At 36.7% G+C, this 18,856-nt stretch overlaps 1 protein-coding gene across 3 annotated transcripts; it reads right to left on the bottom strand.

Moving 5' to 3' along the window:
* Positions 1-744: 744 nt before the first annotated feature.
* LOC140168266 (uncharacterized) lies at positions 745-17,935 on the bottom strand. 3 transcript variants are annotated; one of them, XR_011861182.1, is made up of 5 exons: positions 17,849-17,933; positions 12,062-12,207; positions 10,663-10,806; positions 6,675-6,816; positions 745-1,310 (listed from the first exon to the last, which is right to left on the bottom strand). XR_011861182.1 is itself a non-coding variant. In XM_072191617.1 (3 exons), the coding sequence occupies exon 3, from the start codon at positions 10,586-10,588 to the stop codon at positions 9,602-9,604; it is 987 nt and encodes a 328-aa protein (XP_072047718.1). In that variant the 5' UTR covers positions 10,589-10,806; positions 12,062-12,207; positions 17,849-17,935; the 3' UTR covers positions 9,007-9,601. The 3 variants fall into 3 exon arrangements, 1 of the variants encoding a protein (XP_072047718.1); XR_011861183.1 differs by lacking the exon at positions 10,663-10,806 and having other exon boundaries at positions 17,849-17,935; XM_072191617.1 differs by lacking the exons at positions 745-1,310; positions 6,675-6,816 and having other exon boundaries at positions 9,007-10,806; positions 17,849-17,935.
* Positions 17,936-18,856: the final 921 nt, after the last annotated feature.

The following is an 18,856-nucleotide window of genomic DNA, read 5'->3' as shown; positions in this document are numbered from 1 at the left end:
CATTTCTGTCTGCAAAACATTTCTGACAGTGCTCACACTGAAAGGGTTTCTCTTTGGTATGAGTTCTGATATGCCCTTTAAGAGTCCATTTCTGACTAAAACATTTCTGACAGAATTCACATTGAAAGGGTTTCTCTTTGGTATGTGTTCTGATATGCGTTTTAAGGTGATTCTTCTGACTAAAACATTTCTGACAGTACTCACACTGAAAGGGTTTCGTGTGAGTTATGGAGTGACGTGCAAGGATATTTTTTCAGCAAAACATTTCTGACAGTATTCACACTGAAAGGGTTTCTCTATGGTATGAGTTCTGATATGCCTTTTTTAGTAGAGAGTTACAACTAAAACATTTCTGACAGTACTCACACTGAAAGGGTTTCGTGTGAGTTCTGATGTGGCGTTTAAGGACACCTTTGTCAGCAAAACATTTCTGACAGTATTCACAATGAAAGGGTTTCTCTTTGGTATGAGTTCTGATATGCCCTTTAAGATCCCAGTTCTGACTAAAACATTTCTGACAGTACTCACATTGAAAGGGTTTCTCCTTGGTATGGGTTCTGATATGCCTATTAAGGTGATTCTTCTGACTAAAACATTTCTGACAGTACTCACACTTATATGGTTTTTCTTTAGTATGAGTTCTGATATGCGTTTGAAGATATCTAATAGGAAAACATTTCTGACAGTATTCACACTGAAAGACTTTCTCTTTAGTGTGAGTTCTGATATGCGTTTGAAGATATCTAATAGGAAAACATTTCTGACAGTGTTCACACTGAAAGAATTTTTCATTAGAGTGAGTTCTGATATGTTGCACAAGGTGATTTCTGTCAGGAAAACATATCTGACAGAACTGACACTGAGTTTTCTTTTGTTCAAGCAGTGATTAAATTGATAACATAACATCCTGTGGCTACTGAACTGTCTTTGCTGCTCACCACTCTTCGACAAGATTTTCTGACAACACACACATTTGCATCTATGGACTCGTACATATTTAATAAGGTGTCTGTTCATGTGGGTTTTCAAATTTGCCAAAGATGAATGCTTGAGTGTGCAATATGCACAAGTAAATGGTTTCAAACGTTTCATTGCCAAAGTGAACTTTAGATAAACCCAACAATATTCAAAGATGTAGATCAAGTGACTGCATGCACCTCAAACCCACCATCAAAGTCAATTCTAGCATAGATGTCCTGGAGTGAAGCAGCAAGCAATACAAGACCACAGTCCTCACTGGCTTCTGTCTTAGTCCTGGTTCTACTCTTAGTAGTTTACAACTGGAGATATGTATCAGTGGATCAATACATCTGAAATAAAAAAAAACATTAATAAACGTTTACTATATCTTTTCAAACCAGTGTTCCAACAAATTTGATATTATAAATGTATATATTCCATCTGTAAAGCGTTTTAATGGCAGTCAATGTTTCCGACTTGTTCAGCCTCATTTGGTGCTGTAGGTGGCCTGCTGAGGGGGCCATCCGTGAATATGGTCGACTTTCAAAGCATTCAACTGCCAATGCACCCCCAAAACAAGTATGGTAAGTTGCGTCTCTATACCATAAAACATTGGCATTACAAGATTCATCAGGATCTTCTGATATATGTTACACCCGTTGATTTCTTCTAAAAACATTTTTGACAGTACTCGCACTTATAGGGTTTTTCTTTGGTATGAGTTTCGCTGGGATCACTGAATGGGACTTTAAAAAGGCTGATCATTCGCCAGGGTCAAAAGTGTGGCAATAAGATGATCCCCGTGCATGATGGGGGTGCAAACAAGATCTCAAAAGGGCAAGATTTACTCAACAATATTCTTAGAGGGCAGTCTTCCCACTCTCCCCTCGCAGAGGTTCAAATTCGCAATGAATTGGGGGAACCTGTTTAAGTTCTCGCAAAGGTTTTGATGAGAACCTTAGGTTCTCATCAAAACCAGGCTTTTGATTCCAGCAAAATATTGAGAAAACAGACAAAATCAGAAGGCTGTCACCACCTTCCCCTCATTTGGCTTTTTCACTTTTGCAACAATGTTCAAACTTAAAACTAGTTCTAAGTCCACAGGTTTCCATTTGTGATTGTACAATAAATTGAGAGCTAAAATGAAGAAATTTTGCCTTTTTTCCTCAACATTTTGGAATTATTTTTTGGATTAATAAGATTATTAAATCATATTTCCGTTGCAAGCTAAGCAAGGTAAAATGTAATACAACATGTGATCTCAGACTTGGAAGCTTACGAGAACCAATTTTGGTTCTCCTAGTTGTAATCCAGCGAGAACCTTCAGGAGAACCAGTTCTCGGTTTCTCGTTGGATTTGAATCCCTGCCTCGGCTAGAGCCACCTACATTTCTGGGAAAACCATTAAAAAGTACCAATTGAAAAATTGGCTGTAGATTAATTTTATGACATTGGTAATGATGCAATGAGACAAATTAGTCTCATAGTCAATGGCACAGTTCAAAAACCTCTACTCATGCAATGATCATAGCCAAGATTTAATCAGAACTGCCAATATTATGGATTAATGGATTACTTCTGAGATTTAATCATAACTGCCAATGCATGGACTGATGGCAGATTACAAGTATACTCTTCTCTTGGGGTTTGTGTACAATGACGAGTTGCTGGCTTAGGCGGACAGTCCATCTCAGATGGCTCATTAAGTGGGTACAGGAAGGTGTGGAAACTCGCATTAAATAATTATAGCCATTCAAATTTAAATTTTAAATTTCAACTTTTATTGCCACAAATAAACTACAGCTTATTTCTTCAATTTCAAGTGTAAACAGTATAATACCTTCCCTAGAAAAACATTTCTGATACCAGTACTAACAAAAATCACACTATTCATGCTGATTAACCACTAAAAACATGTTTTTTGGTTTTTTTATTTTACACTTCATGCTTAGTCTTTATTAATGATGTGAAAGTGCATGGAAAATTATACGCAAAAAAGTAAAATTTGCATAAATTATGAAAATTAGGTAGCTAATATGGCCGCCAATGCCAGTCATTTTGAAAATACTACGACCGCTCTCCTGAAGTAACAATACCACCTATTGACATGAAACTTGAAAGATGTGTGTAATACATGAGTCTGCTTGTACCTATAAATCCAGAATTTGACATTTATCCAAATATTTTCATTTATTGCTAAAAGAACAACAAATTACAAATTTGCATGCCTAATTAGTATGCAAATGATAATATAGGATGAAAAATATTTGGATAAATGTCAAATTCTGGATTTATAGGTACAAGCAGGATTGTGTATAGAAGAGTTCTGCCCAATTTCAGATTAATTCAATATACCATTCCTGAGATACCTTTATTCAGTTTGAAATTTGGGTAATTTGACATTTTAAAATTCAGTCGTTTTTAAGTTTTGATATGCAAATTACAAGTCAATTTTGCATTTTATATGCAAATTAAACCTCATTTGTGCATATTTTCTTGACTATAATCATCAAAATTAACTATTAGATTTGATTTCTTCACTTAAATGTATTTCTAGACATTAATTTGCAATAATTTATTTTTAACCACAAATATGCTAAATATTTGTGACTTAAAATATAATATAATACATAAGAAATGCAATTTTATGTATTATATTGTTTTCAAATGGCGTATATTGATATTTTGCAAAACATTTAGGAAAAATTCACGGAATGACTTCGCTTCAATCAAGTTTAACTTTTGAATGCCATGTTACATTTGCATGAAATAAAAAGCAAATTAAAGCTGGCAATATCTTCTAACTGTTGATCAAGAACTCTAATTTTGACCAAATTAACCAATTTTTAGTGGTAAAATACCTTTTAAGCATACATCTTCATGTATTATTATGTACACCCGCGATGTCAAGCGTGTGCTATCTGTGCGGGGCCAACATACAATCGTGATATACTGTGGGTTACAAAAATGGGGCAGAAATCATGTCATTTCATCACCTGACATCATTTAACTTTGGTGTCAGTTCTGATGTAGCATTTGAGGGTGTTACTTTGAGTAAAACAGTTGACAGTTCTCGCATTGAAAGAGTTTCTCTGTGAACTATGTGGTTAACAAGGTACATTTTTGGGCAAAATATTCTTGCAATACTCATGATGAAAGTATCAAAGTGTTTCCCCTTAGCATGAATTACAATGTGTGTTTTTTTTTGGGGGGGGGGTTTCAGATCACTTACTCAGAACACTTTTCTGACAATACAGGGTTTTTTTGGAAACGAAAAATTTATATAAATTTATCGATAGTCTACAATCGAAGATATGGCCAATTGTTTAAAGAAGTCGTAAAACAAACAGCTCCACTTTTGTGTCTTTGTGTAGAAAAAGTGACAGAATTAATTGAGTTAACTTATGAACCATCTGGCCAGAGTTCTTAAGATGGGTAATTTTAAACAATTGGGCATTGGAAGTGATATTTTATTTTATAAATTTGAAATAAATATCATGTTATTTATTTGCTAATGTCAAATAAGTGAAAGAAAATATGAAAAACCTTAGCTTTTGTTGTAACCTTTGACGATAAGCATGAAAGTTCATTTTAAGCGGTACACCGTGACACCTTTTTCTGAAAAGCAGCAAAATGCAATTGCTAATCATGCAAGTAAATTTCACACGATGCAAACTTGATATGCACGAAAATGTCAAAAGTGGACCAACTCGTTTTCTCTACGATTTTGTTAATTGAGCAAATCGTTTGAGCCCAGACTAGAAAGAACCCAATTGAAGCTTTTCTGTTAGCCAAGATGTTACTAACTGCATATATTGAATTGTTGCCATGATCTCTTGTTTTCTGAAAAGCAAAATTGCAATTGTATCATTTTTATTGTTACAATCTGTATTCATACTAATAGGCACTTTTTATGGCAAACATTTCTGACAGTACTCACACTGAAAGGGTTTCTCTTAAGTGTGAGTTCCGATGTGGCGTGTAAGGACACTTCTGTCAGCAAAACAGTTTTGATAGTATTCAGACTGTGCTTTGAATTCTGATATGCTGCACAAGGACATATTTTAGCCAAACATTTCTGAAAGGGTGTCTCTTTGGTATGAGTTCTGATATACCCTTTAAGAGTAGAGAATATGACTAAAACATTTCTAACACTGCTCACACTTACAGGGTTCTGCTTTGGTATGAATTCTGATGCCTTTTAAGATCAAAGTTCTCACAAAAATATTTTTGACAGTACTCACACTGAAAAGATTTCTCATTGGTGTGAGGTCTGATGTGGCGTGCAAATGGCAAAGCATTTCTGTCAGTATTCAATCACACTGAAAGGGTTTCTCTTTGGTGTGAGTTCTGATATGCCCTTTAATATTACAGTTATGACTAAAACATTTGCGACACTACTCACACATACAGTTCTGATATGCCTTTTAAGTTCAAAGTTCAGACACAATTTGTTTACAGTACTCATACTCATTGAAATGATTTTTCTTTGGTGTGAGTTCTGATGTGGCGTGTAAGGCCATATCTGTTCACAAAACATTTCTGACAGTGCTCACACTGAAAGGGTTTCTCTTTGGTATGAATTATGATATGCCTTTTAAGAGTACAGTTCTGACTAAAATATTTCTGACAGTACTCACACTTATAGGATTTAGCTTTTGTATTATTTCTTAAATGCCTTTTAAGATCAAAGTTCCGACTAAAACATTTGTGACAGTACTCACACTGAAAGGATTTCTCTTTGGTATGAGTCTTGATATGCCCTATAAGACTCCAGTTCTGACTAAAACATTTCTGACAGTACTCACATTGAAAGGGTTTCTCTTTGGTATGAGTTCTGATATGCCCTATAAGACTCCAGTTCTGACTAAAACATTTCTGACAGTACTCACATTGAAAGGGTTTCGTGTGAGTTCTGGAGTGACGTGCAAGGACACTTTTGTCAACAAAACATTTCTGACAATGTTCACACTGAAAGGGTTTCTCTTTGATATGAGTTCTGATATGCCCTTTAAGACTCCAGTTCTGACTAAAACATTTCTGACAGTACTCACATTGGAATGGTTTCTCTTTGGTATGGGTTCTGATATGGCCTTTGAGGTGATACTTCTGACTAAAACATTTTTGACAGTACTCGCACTTATAGGGTTTTTCTTTAGTATGAGTATGAGTTCTCATATGAGTTCTGGAGTGACGTGCAAGGACACTTTTGTCAACAAAACATTTCTGACAGTACTCACACTGAAAGGGTTTCTCTTTGGTGTGAGTTCTGATGTGGCGTTTAAGGTGATATCTGGCAGGAAAACATTTCTGACAGTATTCACACTGAAAAAGTTTCTCTTCAGTGTGAGTTCTGGTATGTTGTACAAGGTGATTTTTGTCAGCAAAACATTTCTGACAGAACAGACACTGGGTTTTCTTTTTGTTCAAGCAGTGATTAAATTGATAACATAACATCCTGTGGCTACTGAACTGTCTTTGCTGCTCACCACTCTTCGACAAGATTTTCTGACAACACACACATTTGCATCTATGGGCACGTACATATTTAATAAGATGTCTGTTCATGTGGGTTATTAAATTTGCCAAAGATGAATGACTGAGTGTGCAATATGCACAAGTAAATGGTTTCAAACGTTTCATTGCTAAAGTGAACTATAGATAAACCCAACAATATTCAAAGATGTAGATCAAGTGACTGCACCTCAAACCCACCATCAAAGTCAATTCTAGCATAGATGTCCTGGAGTGAAGCAGCAAGCAATACAATACCACAGTCCTCACTGGCTTCTGCCTTAGTTCTGGTTCTACTCTTAGCAGTTTACAACTGGAGATATATATCAGTGGATCAATACATCTGAAATGTCAAAACAACATTAATAAACGTTTAGTACCGGTATTACTAGCATCTTTTCAGACCAGTGTTCCAACAAATGATCACTTAATAGGTGCTTTTGATATTACAAATGTATATATTTCATCTGTAAGGCATTTTAATGGCAGACAATGTTTCGGATTTGTTCAGCCTCATTTGGTGCTGTAGGTGGCCTGCTTGACATTGATAAGGAGGCCATACGTGAATATGGTCGACTTTCAAAGCATTCAACTGCCAATGCACCTCCAAAACAAGTATGGTAAGTTGCGTCTCTATACCATAAAACATTGGCATTACAAGATTCATCAGGATCTTCTGATATGTTGCACAAGGTAATTTCTTCTAAAAACATTTTTGACAGTATACTCGCACTTACAGGATTTTTCTTTGGTATGAGTTTCGCTGGGATCACTTAATGGGACTTTAAAAAGGCTGATCATTCGCCAGGGTCGAAAGTGTAGCCATAAGATGATCCCCGTGCATGATGGGAGTGCAAACAAGATCTCAAAAGGGCAAGATTTACTCAACAATATTCTTCCCAGAGGGCAGTCTTCCCACTCTCCCCTCGCAGAGGTTCAAATTCGCAATGAATTGGGGGAACCTGTTTAAGTTCTCGCAAAGGTTTTGATGAGAACCAAAGGTTCTCATCAAAACCAGGCTTTTGATTCCAGCAAAATATTGAGAAAACAGACAAAATCAGAAGGCTGGCACCACCTTCCCCTCATGTAATTTTTGGCAGTTTTTTGGCTTTTTCACTTTTGCGACAATGTTCAAACTTAAAACTAGTTCTAAGTCCACAGGTTTTCATTTGTGATTGTACAGTAAATTGACAGCTAAAATGAAGAAAATTTTGCCTTTTTTCCTGAACATTTTGGAATTATTTTTTTGGATTAATAAGATTATTAAATCATATTTCCGTTGCAAGCTAAGCAAGGTAAAATGTAATACAACATGTGATCTCAGACTTGGAAGCTTACGAGAACCAATTTTGGTTCTCCTAGTTGTAATCCAGCGAGAACCTTCAGGAGAACCAGTTCTCGGGTTCTCGTCGGATTTGAATCCCTGCCTCGGCTAGAGCCACCTACATTTCTGGGAAAATCATTACCAAAGTACCAAATGATAATTAGCTGGGGATTAATTTTATGACATTGGTAATGATGCAATGAGACAAATTAGTCTCATAGTCAATAGCACAGTTCAAAAACCTCTACTCATGCAATGATCATAGCCGAGATTTGATCACTGGAGAACTGCCAATATTATGGATTACAAGGATTACTTCTGAGATTTAATCATAACTGGAAATGCATGGACTGATGCATTTTACGAGGATTACTCTTCACTTGGGGTTTGTGTACAATGACAAGCTGCTGGCTTAGGCATTAAGAGATGGGTCATTAAGTGGGTACAGGAAGGTGTGGAAATTCACATTAAATAATTAGCCATTCAAATTTAAATTTTAAGTTTCAACTTTTATTGCCACAAATAAACTACAGCTTATTTCTTCAATTTCAAGTGTAAACAGTATAATACCTTCCCTAGAAAAACATTTCTGATACCAATACTAAAAGAATCATCATTGTATTGGTAAGGAGAGTCAGGTGATGAAATAGGCACTCTTTATGGCAAAACATTTCTGACAGTACTCACACTGAAAGGGTTTCTCTTAAGTGTGAGTTCCGATGTGGTGTGTAAGGACACTTCTGTCAGCAAAACACTTGTGCTTTGAATTCCGCTTTGGTATGAATTCTGATATGCCTTTTAAGGGGTGGGGTATAAACCTTTGGACAGTATTTATTGTGGTACATTAAAGCACATCAGACATATCGAATTGCATTCTGAATACGAAGAATGGCCTTCTGATATCAAATAATTTTGATTTTTTGAAATTTGCAATGTAATACACATTTTATGGCAAATGATTAAAATTTGATATTTTTGATATTTAACACTACTCGAAGTAAACTTTATAAATCTGATAAATGTATGTACTTAAAGTGTATGTAGGTGGGATGAAAAGCCGACGATCAATTGAAAATTTTTACCTTTTGTATTGAAGATATAGATTTTTTTCCCAAAACACAAAAAAAATTGGTCTTTTTGGGGGAAAAAAATCCATATCTTCAATATAAAAGGTCAAAATTTTCAATTGATCGTTGGCTTTTCCTCCCAGCTACATACACTTTAAGAATATATCATTAAATTTATAAAATTTACGTCGAGGATTGTTATATATCAAAAATGTGAAAAATATCAAATTTTAATAATTTGTCATAAAATTTGTATTATCGTGAATTTCAAAAAATTAAAATTATTTGATATCAGAAAGACATTCTTTGTATTCAGAATGCAATTCGATATGTCTGATGTGCTCTCATGTCCCACAAAAAATACTGTCGAAACACTCAAAACGCTCATTCCAGATCCCTTAAGATCAAAGTTCTCACAAAAATATTTTTGACTACTCACACTGAAAGGATTTCTGAAAGGATTGGTGAGGTCTGATGTGGCGTGCAAATGGCAAAACATTTCTGTCAGTATTCACACTGAAAGGGTTTCTCTTTGGTATGAGTTCTGATATGCCCTTTAAGATTACAGTTATGACTAAAACATTTGCGACACTACTCACACATACTGTTCTAATATGCCGTTTAAGATCAAAGTTCAGACACAATTTGTTTACAGTACTCATACAATGTACTCATTGAAAGGATTTTTCTTTGGTGTGAGTTCTGTCAGCAAAACATTTTTGACAGTACTTACACTTTTAGGGTTTTTCTTTGGTATGAGTTCTGATATGACTTTTTAGTTGAGAGTTACGACTAAAACATTTCTGACAGTACTCACACTGAAAGGGTTTCTCTTTAGTGTGAGTTCTGGAGTGACGTGTGAGGACACTTTTATCAGAAAAACATTTCTGACAGTATTCACACTTATAGGGTTTTTCTTTGGTATGAGTTCTGATATGACTTTTTAGTTGAGAGTTACGACTAAAACATTTCTGACAGTACTCACACTGAAAGGGTTTCTCTTTAGTGTGAGTTCTGGAGTGACGTACAAGGACACTTTTATCAGCAAAACATTTCTGACAGTATTCACACTTATAGGGTTTCTCTTTGGTATGAGTTCTGATATGCCCTTTAAGATTCCAGTTCTGACTAAAACATTTCTGACAGTACTCACATTGAAAGGGTTTCTCTTTGGTATGAGTTCTAATATGACTTTTTAGTTGAAAGTTCCGACTAAAACATTTATGACAGTACTCACACTGAAAGAGTTTCTCTTTAGTGTGAGTTCTGGAGCGACGTGAAAGGACACTTTTGTGAGCAAAACATTTCTGACAGTATTCACACTTATAGGGTTTCTCTTTGGTATGAGTTCTGATATGCCCTTTAAGACTCCAGTTCTGACTAAAACATTTCTGACAGTACTCACATTGAAAGGGTTTCTCTTTGGTATGGGTTCTGATATGCCTTTTAAGGTGATTCTTCTGACTAAAACATTTCTGACAGGACTCACACTGGGTTTTCTTTTTGTTCAAGCAGTGATTAAATTGATAACATAACATCCTGTGGCTACTGAACTGTCTTTGCTGCTCACCACTCTTCGACAAGATTTTCTGACAACACACACATATGCATCTATGGGCACGTACATATTTAATAAGATGTCTGTTCATGTGGGTTATTAAATTTGCCAAAGATGAATGATTGAGTGTGCAATATGCACAAGTAAATGGTTTCAAACGTTTCATTGCCAAAGTGAACTTTAGATAAACCCAACAATATTCAAAGATGTAGATCACGTGACTGTGCACCTCAAACCCACCATCAAAGTCAATTCTAGCATAGATGTGCTGGAGTGAAGCAGCAAGCAATACAAGACCACAGTCCTCACTGGCTTCTGCCTTAGTCCTGGTTCTACTCTTATAGTAGTTTACAACTGGAGATATATATCAGTGGATCAATATATCTGAAATGTCAAAACAACATTAATAAACGTTTAGTATATCTTTTCAAACCAGAGTTCAAACAAATGATCATTTAATAGGTGCATTTGATATTATGAATGTATATATTTCATCTGTAAGGTGTTTTAATAGCAGACAATGTTTCGGACTTGTTGAAAAAAAAAACTTTGCCGCCTTCGACGGCAAAAAAAAATATATATAACATAGTACAGTGTGGGTTGTTGGAATGCAATAAGCAAGATGTATCAAGTGAAATATGTAGAGAATGCACACACTGGATCCGCATTATGAGGCTACATTAGAACTGGATATCATTGTAAAAAACCCTGATCATTCAACAGGGTCATAAGTGTGGTGATAAGAAGATGTCCCTGTCCACGATGGACAGGGACATCTTATTTTCACATACCAATACCACTGTCAGCAGGCAGAGGAGGCTTAAATGCATTCCTACAATGCACTATGATTGGACATTTGATCAATATAACCTAATCTTAAAGGCAAAGTCCCCATTACCACACACACAAAATGGTAATTTTAAAATTGCAGCCAACGAGCTAATAGTTGAGGCTTATCAACTTGAATTAGATTTTCTTATAGAAAACATTCTTAATGTCCCACTACATTAATTTTATTCATAAGTCTTAATGTTTTGAATGTTAAATAAAAGGATGAAAACACCAGATATTTGCACACAATTCCAATGCAAGGTATGGTCAACTGTGCCACGTGTACAAAAGCCAGACATGCCAAAGTCAGAAACCCCATTGGGTTATGGGAATGTCTTTATACTTATACATCCTCTGGTCAGCAAGGATGCTCCAACCAAGCAAGTGCATAAATCCATTTTTGAAAGTGGGAGGGACACAATGACCATTGATACTTTCGCGAGAACGTGTGTGATGTACAATGTAGGTGGCATCAGAAGGTGAATGTGCCCCCTCAATTTTGCAAAATGAAGGCCCATGGCACTGATAGGGCTTCTTTTTGGTGTTCAGGAAATTCAGGTCATTGTTTCTTGACAAACTTTTTGGATCAAATTCACTTCCGAATTTATGAGCTCCCCCTAGATGTCTGTTTATGTGGGTTTCAATTTGTCAAAAGAACAATGATTGACTCTGCTAAATGTACTAGTAAAAATGGTTTCAAATGTTTCATTGTCTCCATGTTGCTGGTTGCAATATGTATTTACATAGATGAACCCAACAACGTTCAAAGATGTTGATAAAGTTAGTTACTGTGTGCACATGAACCCACCATGAAAGTCAATCCTACAGGGATGTCCACGACTGGAACAGCAATACAAGACCACAGTCCTCACCGGCTCCAGTTCTGTTCAATTCTCACTGACTGGCTGTTTTCTTTCAGTAGTTTCCAACTGTACTACTAGTGGATCAAAACACCTGAAATTTTAAAACAAGATTAATAAATGTTTATATTGCTTTTATGTTTCCAAAACTAATGATTGCAATTGAGAAACAGTGCTGTAGCTTTATATTTGCCAGCAGGCCCATGTTTGTAACTTCGATAAGGCACAATTCCCAGTTTCTGATGCATGCCTTTCAGTATAACGGAATGGATTTACTCAGACAGAATGACAGGCAGTTTTTTAAAGAATGACGGACTGTCACAGAGCAGTTGTATTACAAAAATATCAATGCAATAATTCCAGTTGTATGGTTGATGATTAGCTAGCACATTAAATACCTCTTGTATCGATCGATCATTATTTAGAGAATAAGCGATAGCAGGGGTAGCACTAGGTTTTCAAACAAGGGGTCAAACATTTTGTGAAACTATAGATCCAAAACAATGGAAATAAAGGGTTTAAATGACCCTATAGCAACATCTAAATGGTAATTTTGTGCGCCAAAAGCTAAAAGAATGCGCCTATGACCCCATGGGGCAAATTAGTGCTACCCCTGAACGATAGGAATTTTTATTTTGACTACCCTCTACCGTGTGATAGACGACAGGCAGGTCCAATATTTTGAGTAGTGGTTAGCTCAATTGATAAGGAGTTCAACTATGGTGCGAGAGGTTGCGAGTTCGAACCCTGGTGGTGCCTAGTACGCTCTCGTTGTAACCCGTACGAAACTCCTGGAGCTGATCCTGGTTGCGAAGGTTATTAGTGGAATGTCTAGGGTGTGCGCTCTTGAAGCAGCAAAGTCCCTGAATTGTTGTTTAATGGAATGATGTGGGGCCGTAGTGGTCAACGACAACCTGTAAAGTGTGCTGAGGCTTGTGGATCAACGTCTAGGCATTGTGTCTGTGTGTAGCGCACTATAAATCACTGCGCTTTTTTTTATCCACAAAATTTGACGATATTTTTGCTAAAGAAGTTAAAGCTATAATGTGTGATTTGCTTCACGACGCCCTCAATTTTACTCGAATTTCTACTTTTTGCATAATTAGAATGCCCAGTGGTATACTAAAATACCACGTAAAAGACTAAGCCTGAAGTGATTTAATAACAGTAAAATATAACTTTTTGCATTAAAACCAGGTCGACCCGGTTTTATTCAGAGTTCAACGATCGATTGCTTGCTAACATGTATCGTGGATGTCAGCTTGTATGTACATTACGTCGACACCGCTAACCCTGATCGCGGATGGTGTACAGGCCACAATGAATGGGAGTGAACCCCCCGGGCTGGAAACCTCTGGCTACATAATGTTTATGTACCAAAATTTCTTGCACATTAAAGCCATATTATAACATTAGCTGAGGAGAAGCATCCTCAAAAAAAATTTTACTTCAGATTTTGACACAATTGTAATATACTTTAGAAAACAAAGATTCTCTGTAAAAATCAAGACTTTAGGTGCTGTAGTTTTGTCAAAATCGGAGATTTTGAATAAACCGCCGGAACCGTCATTTTTATTATTACGCTAGAAATATTAGTCGAACGCGTATGCGATGTCAACACACCCCTACGTACACGGCGTGCGGGACACACACCCTTGTCTGTGTTTGCCTCCAAACGTGGACATTGTGTTTTGCTATCTAACCGAGGACGTGTGTATGATGTTTTCATCGCCTAACCGTGGACTAAAATGGCGGATTTTTTTTTGTTTTTATTACGAAACAGAATTTTAGCCATCACCCAGCGGACGGTAGTTTTTACACGTGTGGTCCTCGGTTTCAGGCAAATAGCGTTTAAAGCATCTAGCATGCATTTGAGGTCTTTTGCAGCAGTTTGAGACCGAGGACAGTCCTCGGTTGGAAGTAGGTCCACAGTTTAGGGTGAAAAATCTTGTGTGTGTCCTCGTTTGTCGGCAAACACGTCGCACACCATCACACACCCCAGAGGATTGTACCATATTACAACCGCCGGAGTAACATGCATTAATGGCGCTAGTAGTAAATTCCAATTTTCTTTGCTTTACCTCACTTGCTCGGCTCAAAATTAAAAGGGGACATATCTGACAGTAAATGCTAACATTTTATTGAAAATGAATACTAATCTATTTTTAAAGAAATGTTATAATATGGCTTTAAGCAATAATGTGTGATTTGCATTTAAACATGTAAAGAATAGATTCTTATTTAAATGTTTGTTTTCACTGATCACATTATCTCCTTTTAATTTCGAGGCAAACAAATGAGGTATAACTTGAAGTAAATTGCGATTTCATTCAACGCCTACAATGCGTGTACCACGCTCGCCGATCATATGATGTAGGTATGAGAGGCCAGGGAAACCTCAGTTAACACATTTACTAGTCAGCCAAAATGGCCTAAAAGAACCGCTAGCTCAAGGAAACCTACATAAATATGTTGTCTATACTTCACTTGACCCAAATATATGATTTTTTTTTGGTGATGAGACACTCGCACATGGAATTTTAGAGGGATTTTGATAGCAGTTCCATTAAAAAAAGCTGCTATCGTCATGAGACTAAGATCTAGAAACACCCCCGAAATGCTGTTTTGGGGATTTTGCTAGCATAATCTTATTGATGAAAGTCAATCTTTAACAAGATGTAACTTTGCTACGGAAAGTGCTATGACCAAAAGGTTTTCAGTTTTGGCTTTCTTTACTCAAGGGCTTTAATTTGACATATAAAATGATGCAGTTTGATGGCAAATTTGAAATCACCTGGCATAGGGCCTACCTATATATACATGTAACTGCAGAGCATCGCGCTCGACTGCCTAGTTAAAACAGGGGGTCCAGTGGAAGCTATTTGGACCCCTTAACCCCCCATTTAGTCTGAAAACAGGGCGTCCAAACCTAAAAACAAAGGGTCCAAAACTCCAAAATCTTTAAAAATTGAAAAAAAAATAATAATAATAAAAAAACCATTAAATTAAATTATTTAATTTAATTTAAATTCAATATTTTTAATTTAATTTAATTTGATCTCAATTTAATTTAATTTAATTTAATTTAATTTAATTTGATCTAATTTAATTTAATTTAATTATTTTATTTCATTTTATATCTATATATTCCATGTCTACCGCCTGCTGCCTTTACTGCCTATAGAGGGCAGTATATTGTGTTTACATAAAATCCAAGATGGTGGACTCGATCTCATAAAGTTTGCGATACGGCCAAAAGGGCTGAAGTGAAATTCTACTTCACAAATCAGTATTGCTGTGTGATATATTAATTATTGAAGTGAATTAGTCCATACTTCACCATTTTAGGGGTTCAGTTGTTTGAAAAATGATGTGCACATTATGCAATTTGGGGCCTAGAATGCCGGACTTTCTGAAAGTTTTGGAAGGCTAAAATAATGACCGGCAACGATATGAACTGAAAATTAACGGCGCCCAGCCTTGGATTTTCAAAAACAACGACTTTTGTGGCCAATTTTGAAAATTAATGGCACATTTATGTAAATAAACAGTTAACATTGGTAAATGGAGAGGATTTTTTATTTCTACACAGTAAATCAAGCTGCGATTTGGATGCGTCCAGTCGAGATTTTTGGACCCCTAACCTCCTTGGATTTAGAAATTCAGTGCGTCCAAAATTACCCGTTTTCAAAATTTTGCGTCCAGGACGCAATGATGCACTAAAACGCGAACCCTGTCCGCGATAATCACATTTTGAAAAGTACCTAAACAAGGATTTAACCCTTGGTTAAAAGCGACACCCTAAGCCCCTGATTTAACACCCTAAACAGGGATTTCATTCCTTGCATCAAATTTCATACCCTAAATTTCATTTCCGCTTATTATCAATTGCAATTTTGCTACCCTTTTTTCCAATTTTTCATGTTTTTGACACCCTAATGCTTCCGTCAATTGCAAGCCCGGCTACCAGGGACCCGGGCACAGCGGGGATGTAGCGGGGAGATTACCAAAGGCAATTGTAATAATCCCAGCCATCCCCCGGGTATTGTCCCGGGTACCGGGGCACAAATTGTGGGTGAAACCCCTGTACTGTCCCGCCCATGCCAGCCGGGTTTCAAAGTGCTGTATTAATTTTCAATGTTTTTAATCAGCAAATCCAAAATTTAAGTATTTTCATGGCCCGCTACCGGGACGACTGATTGTACATCCGGGTACAGTCCCGGTACCGGGACGTACTTTCTGGTAATTTCAGGGTGACAGTCCGGTATTGTGTCTACAGTGCCGGGTCCCTGGTAGCCGGGCTTGCAATTGACGGAAGCATAAACACGATACGCGCGGATCGTGCCTACCCACGAAAAACTACCCTTTTTAAGCGTTTTCATTATCGCGGATGGTGTACAGGCCACAATGGGAGTGACCCCCGGGTTTCCAGTCAGTGGTATAAAAATCTCATTTTTTTTGAGAATTTTTAGTGGTGGGATGAGGCTGTGATCACGAAATGCCCTTTTAAGGCGGTACTACACCCCTGCCCAATTTTGTGCCTAATTTTGCATTTTTCTCAAAAAATATAGCGCATTCATGGCATTGGTGACAACTGACAAGTAAGATATATATTATATAGGTATGCCAGGCAAACACATTTGCTAGTCAGCCAAATTCGCCGACAATGTCAATGCATTTTTACATAGAAATTTAAAACTTGTGCCCGAAGAAAGAAACCTACATAAATATGTTTTCTATACATGTACTTCACTTGACCCAAATATATGATTTTTTATGGTGATAAGTCACTCGCACATGGAATTTTAGAGGATTTTGATAGCAGTTCCATTAAAAAAGCTGCTATCATAATGAGACTAAGATCTAGAAACACCCCGAAATGCCGTTTTGGGGAATTTTGCTAGCTGAATCTTTTTGTTTGATGAAAGTCAATCTTTGACAAGATGTAACTTTGCTACGGAAAGTGCTATGAAAAAAAGGTTTTCAGTTTTGGCTTTGCTAACTCAAGGGCTTTAATTTGATATATAAAATGATGCAGTTTGATGGCAAATTTGAATTCACCTAGCATACCTATATTATATATAGGGCCAAGGACTACACTCCTGCACTGGAAAATTTATTTCAGCACAGACAACCGTTGTGGAGTTACAGTCAAAAATGAGGGAAACCCAATATTTGATCAATAAATCAATAACTACTTGCCTTGAGTTACTGAATTTTCAGTGCAGTAGTTGTAGTCCTTGCCCCTAATAATATTAAATACATATCTTACACTAGTGCCGTACTATTACGCTGACTTTCGTATTCGGCGAGGAGGACGATTTCGACCTCCTGGTTTGTTTACAAACAGAGAGGTAGACAAAAAAACGTTCTGCATGTCCAAACACTCAGGTATCAGAAGGATGGTCCACAATAGCGTGATTCACGTAACCTGAATAGGGATTAAAAAGCTGTCACGTAGAACCATGTGCTTCTATTGTCCAATTTGCCATCAAGATTTCATATAGAAACAGTTCAGACCCAGTACAAGATCATGTCAGAAATTAATATTTTGTTCTGGGTCTGATTATTCGGACTAATCTTACACTTGACTTGTCACCAATGCGCTATAATTTTTGAGACAAATGCAAAAATAGGCACAAAATTGGTCAGGGGTGTAGTAGGCCTACCCCCTTAAGCCTTGAATTAACGATAACATGATCTATGTAAAATGAGTATTATTAGGATCTTCTTACCTTCTTATTTATCCGCAGCGCGAGTGGCTGCATGGCTGTGGACGCTGCCATGTTTTCGTTTCGTCTCCTGTCTAGTGAAAATTCCTCCTTTTGTATAGGAGCACCTGTGAATTCACGGAGTAAGGAGATTGGGAGTTCACAAACCTACCGGTATCATAGCTCCAACGAGGTACTGTTTTTCTATGTCATAGACTAATTCCGATCAGCCGTCTACACTTCGCATGCATAGCTCTGACATCTTCTGCAATAAAAATTCCTTTAAAAACGAATAGGGCGAGCAAATGAGAAACTGTCGAGATATGATAGGGTTACTTTGATTTTCATTTGTCATCATTAAAGGAGTATTTCGTGATCCTAGCATCCTCGTTTTATGACATTTTTCAGTACATATCCACGAAAAAAGCATATTCCCAAAATGTCAGTTGATTCCGATATTGCGTTTGCGAGTTATGCATGATTATGTGTATTACACTGCTCCATAGACAATACGTTGTAATTTCGTTCTGGTGCACCAGAACGAAATTCAAATTACACGATATCTTTGCTAAACGAATTAATCTGCAAGAAATATTTTGTACATAAACATTATGTAGCCAGAGGTTTCCAGTGATATAAAAATCTCAACTTTTTTTGAGAAAAGTGGGGGAATGAGGCTGTGGATCACGAAATGCCCCTTTAAGCGAAGAAGTGAAATTTTGTTTGAAATAGGCCTAATTGAACTAGAAAGGTTGGTCTATTATGAAAAATCATCTGTGTTGGTACTCAAATAAATGAAGAATTGAACTTTTATTCACAACATATAAAGTTGCTCACCTGAAATTGTCGGTAGTTTAAACTATAACCATGATAACCTTCGTCAGCAAAATGATCCAGTTCGTTGATCGATTTGACGACTCTTTGACTTGTGACTTTGGCCTAATTGTGAAAAATAATCACAATAACTGAACCATATTGAATCTAACGTGACCTTAAGAAGTAAAGTTACAAGCAATTGAATAGACGAAGGTC

The sequence above is a fragment of the Amphiura filiformis genome, chromosome 13 (genome assembly GCF_039555335.1).
Source record: "Amphiura filiformis chromosome 13, Afil_fr2py, whole genome shotgun sequence".
Taxonomy (NCBI): Eukaryota; Metazoa; Echinodermata; class Ophiuroidea; order Amphilepidida; family Amphiuridae; genus Amphiura; species Amphiura filiformis.
The sequence above is the reverse complement of the archived record's forward strand: the minus strand, read 5'-3'. Positions and strand labels throughout refer to the sequence as shown.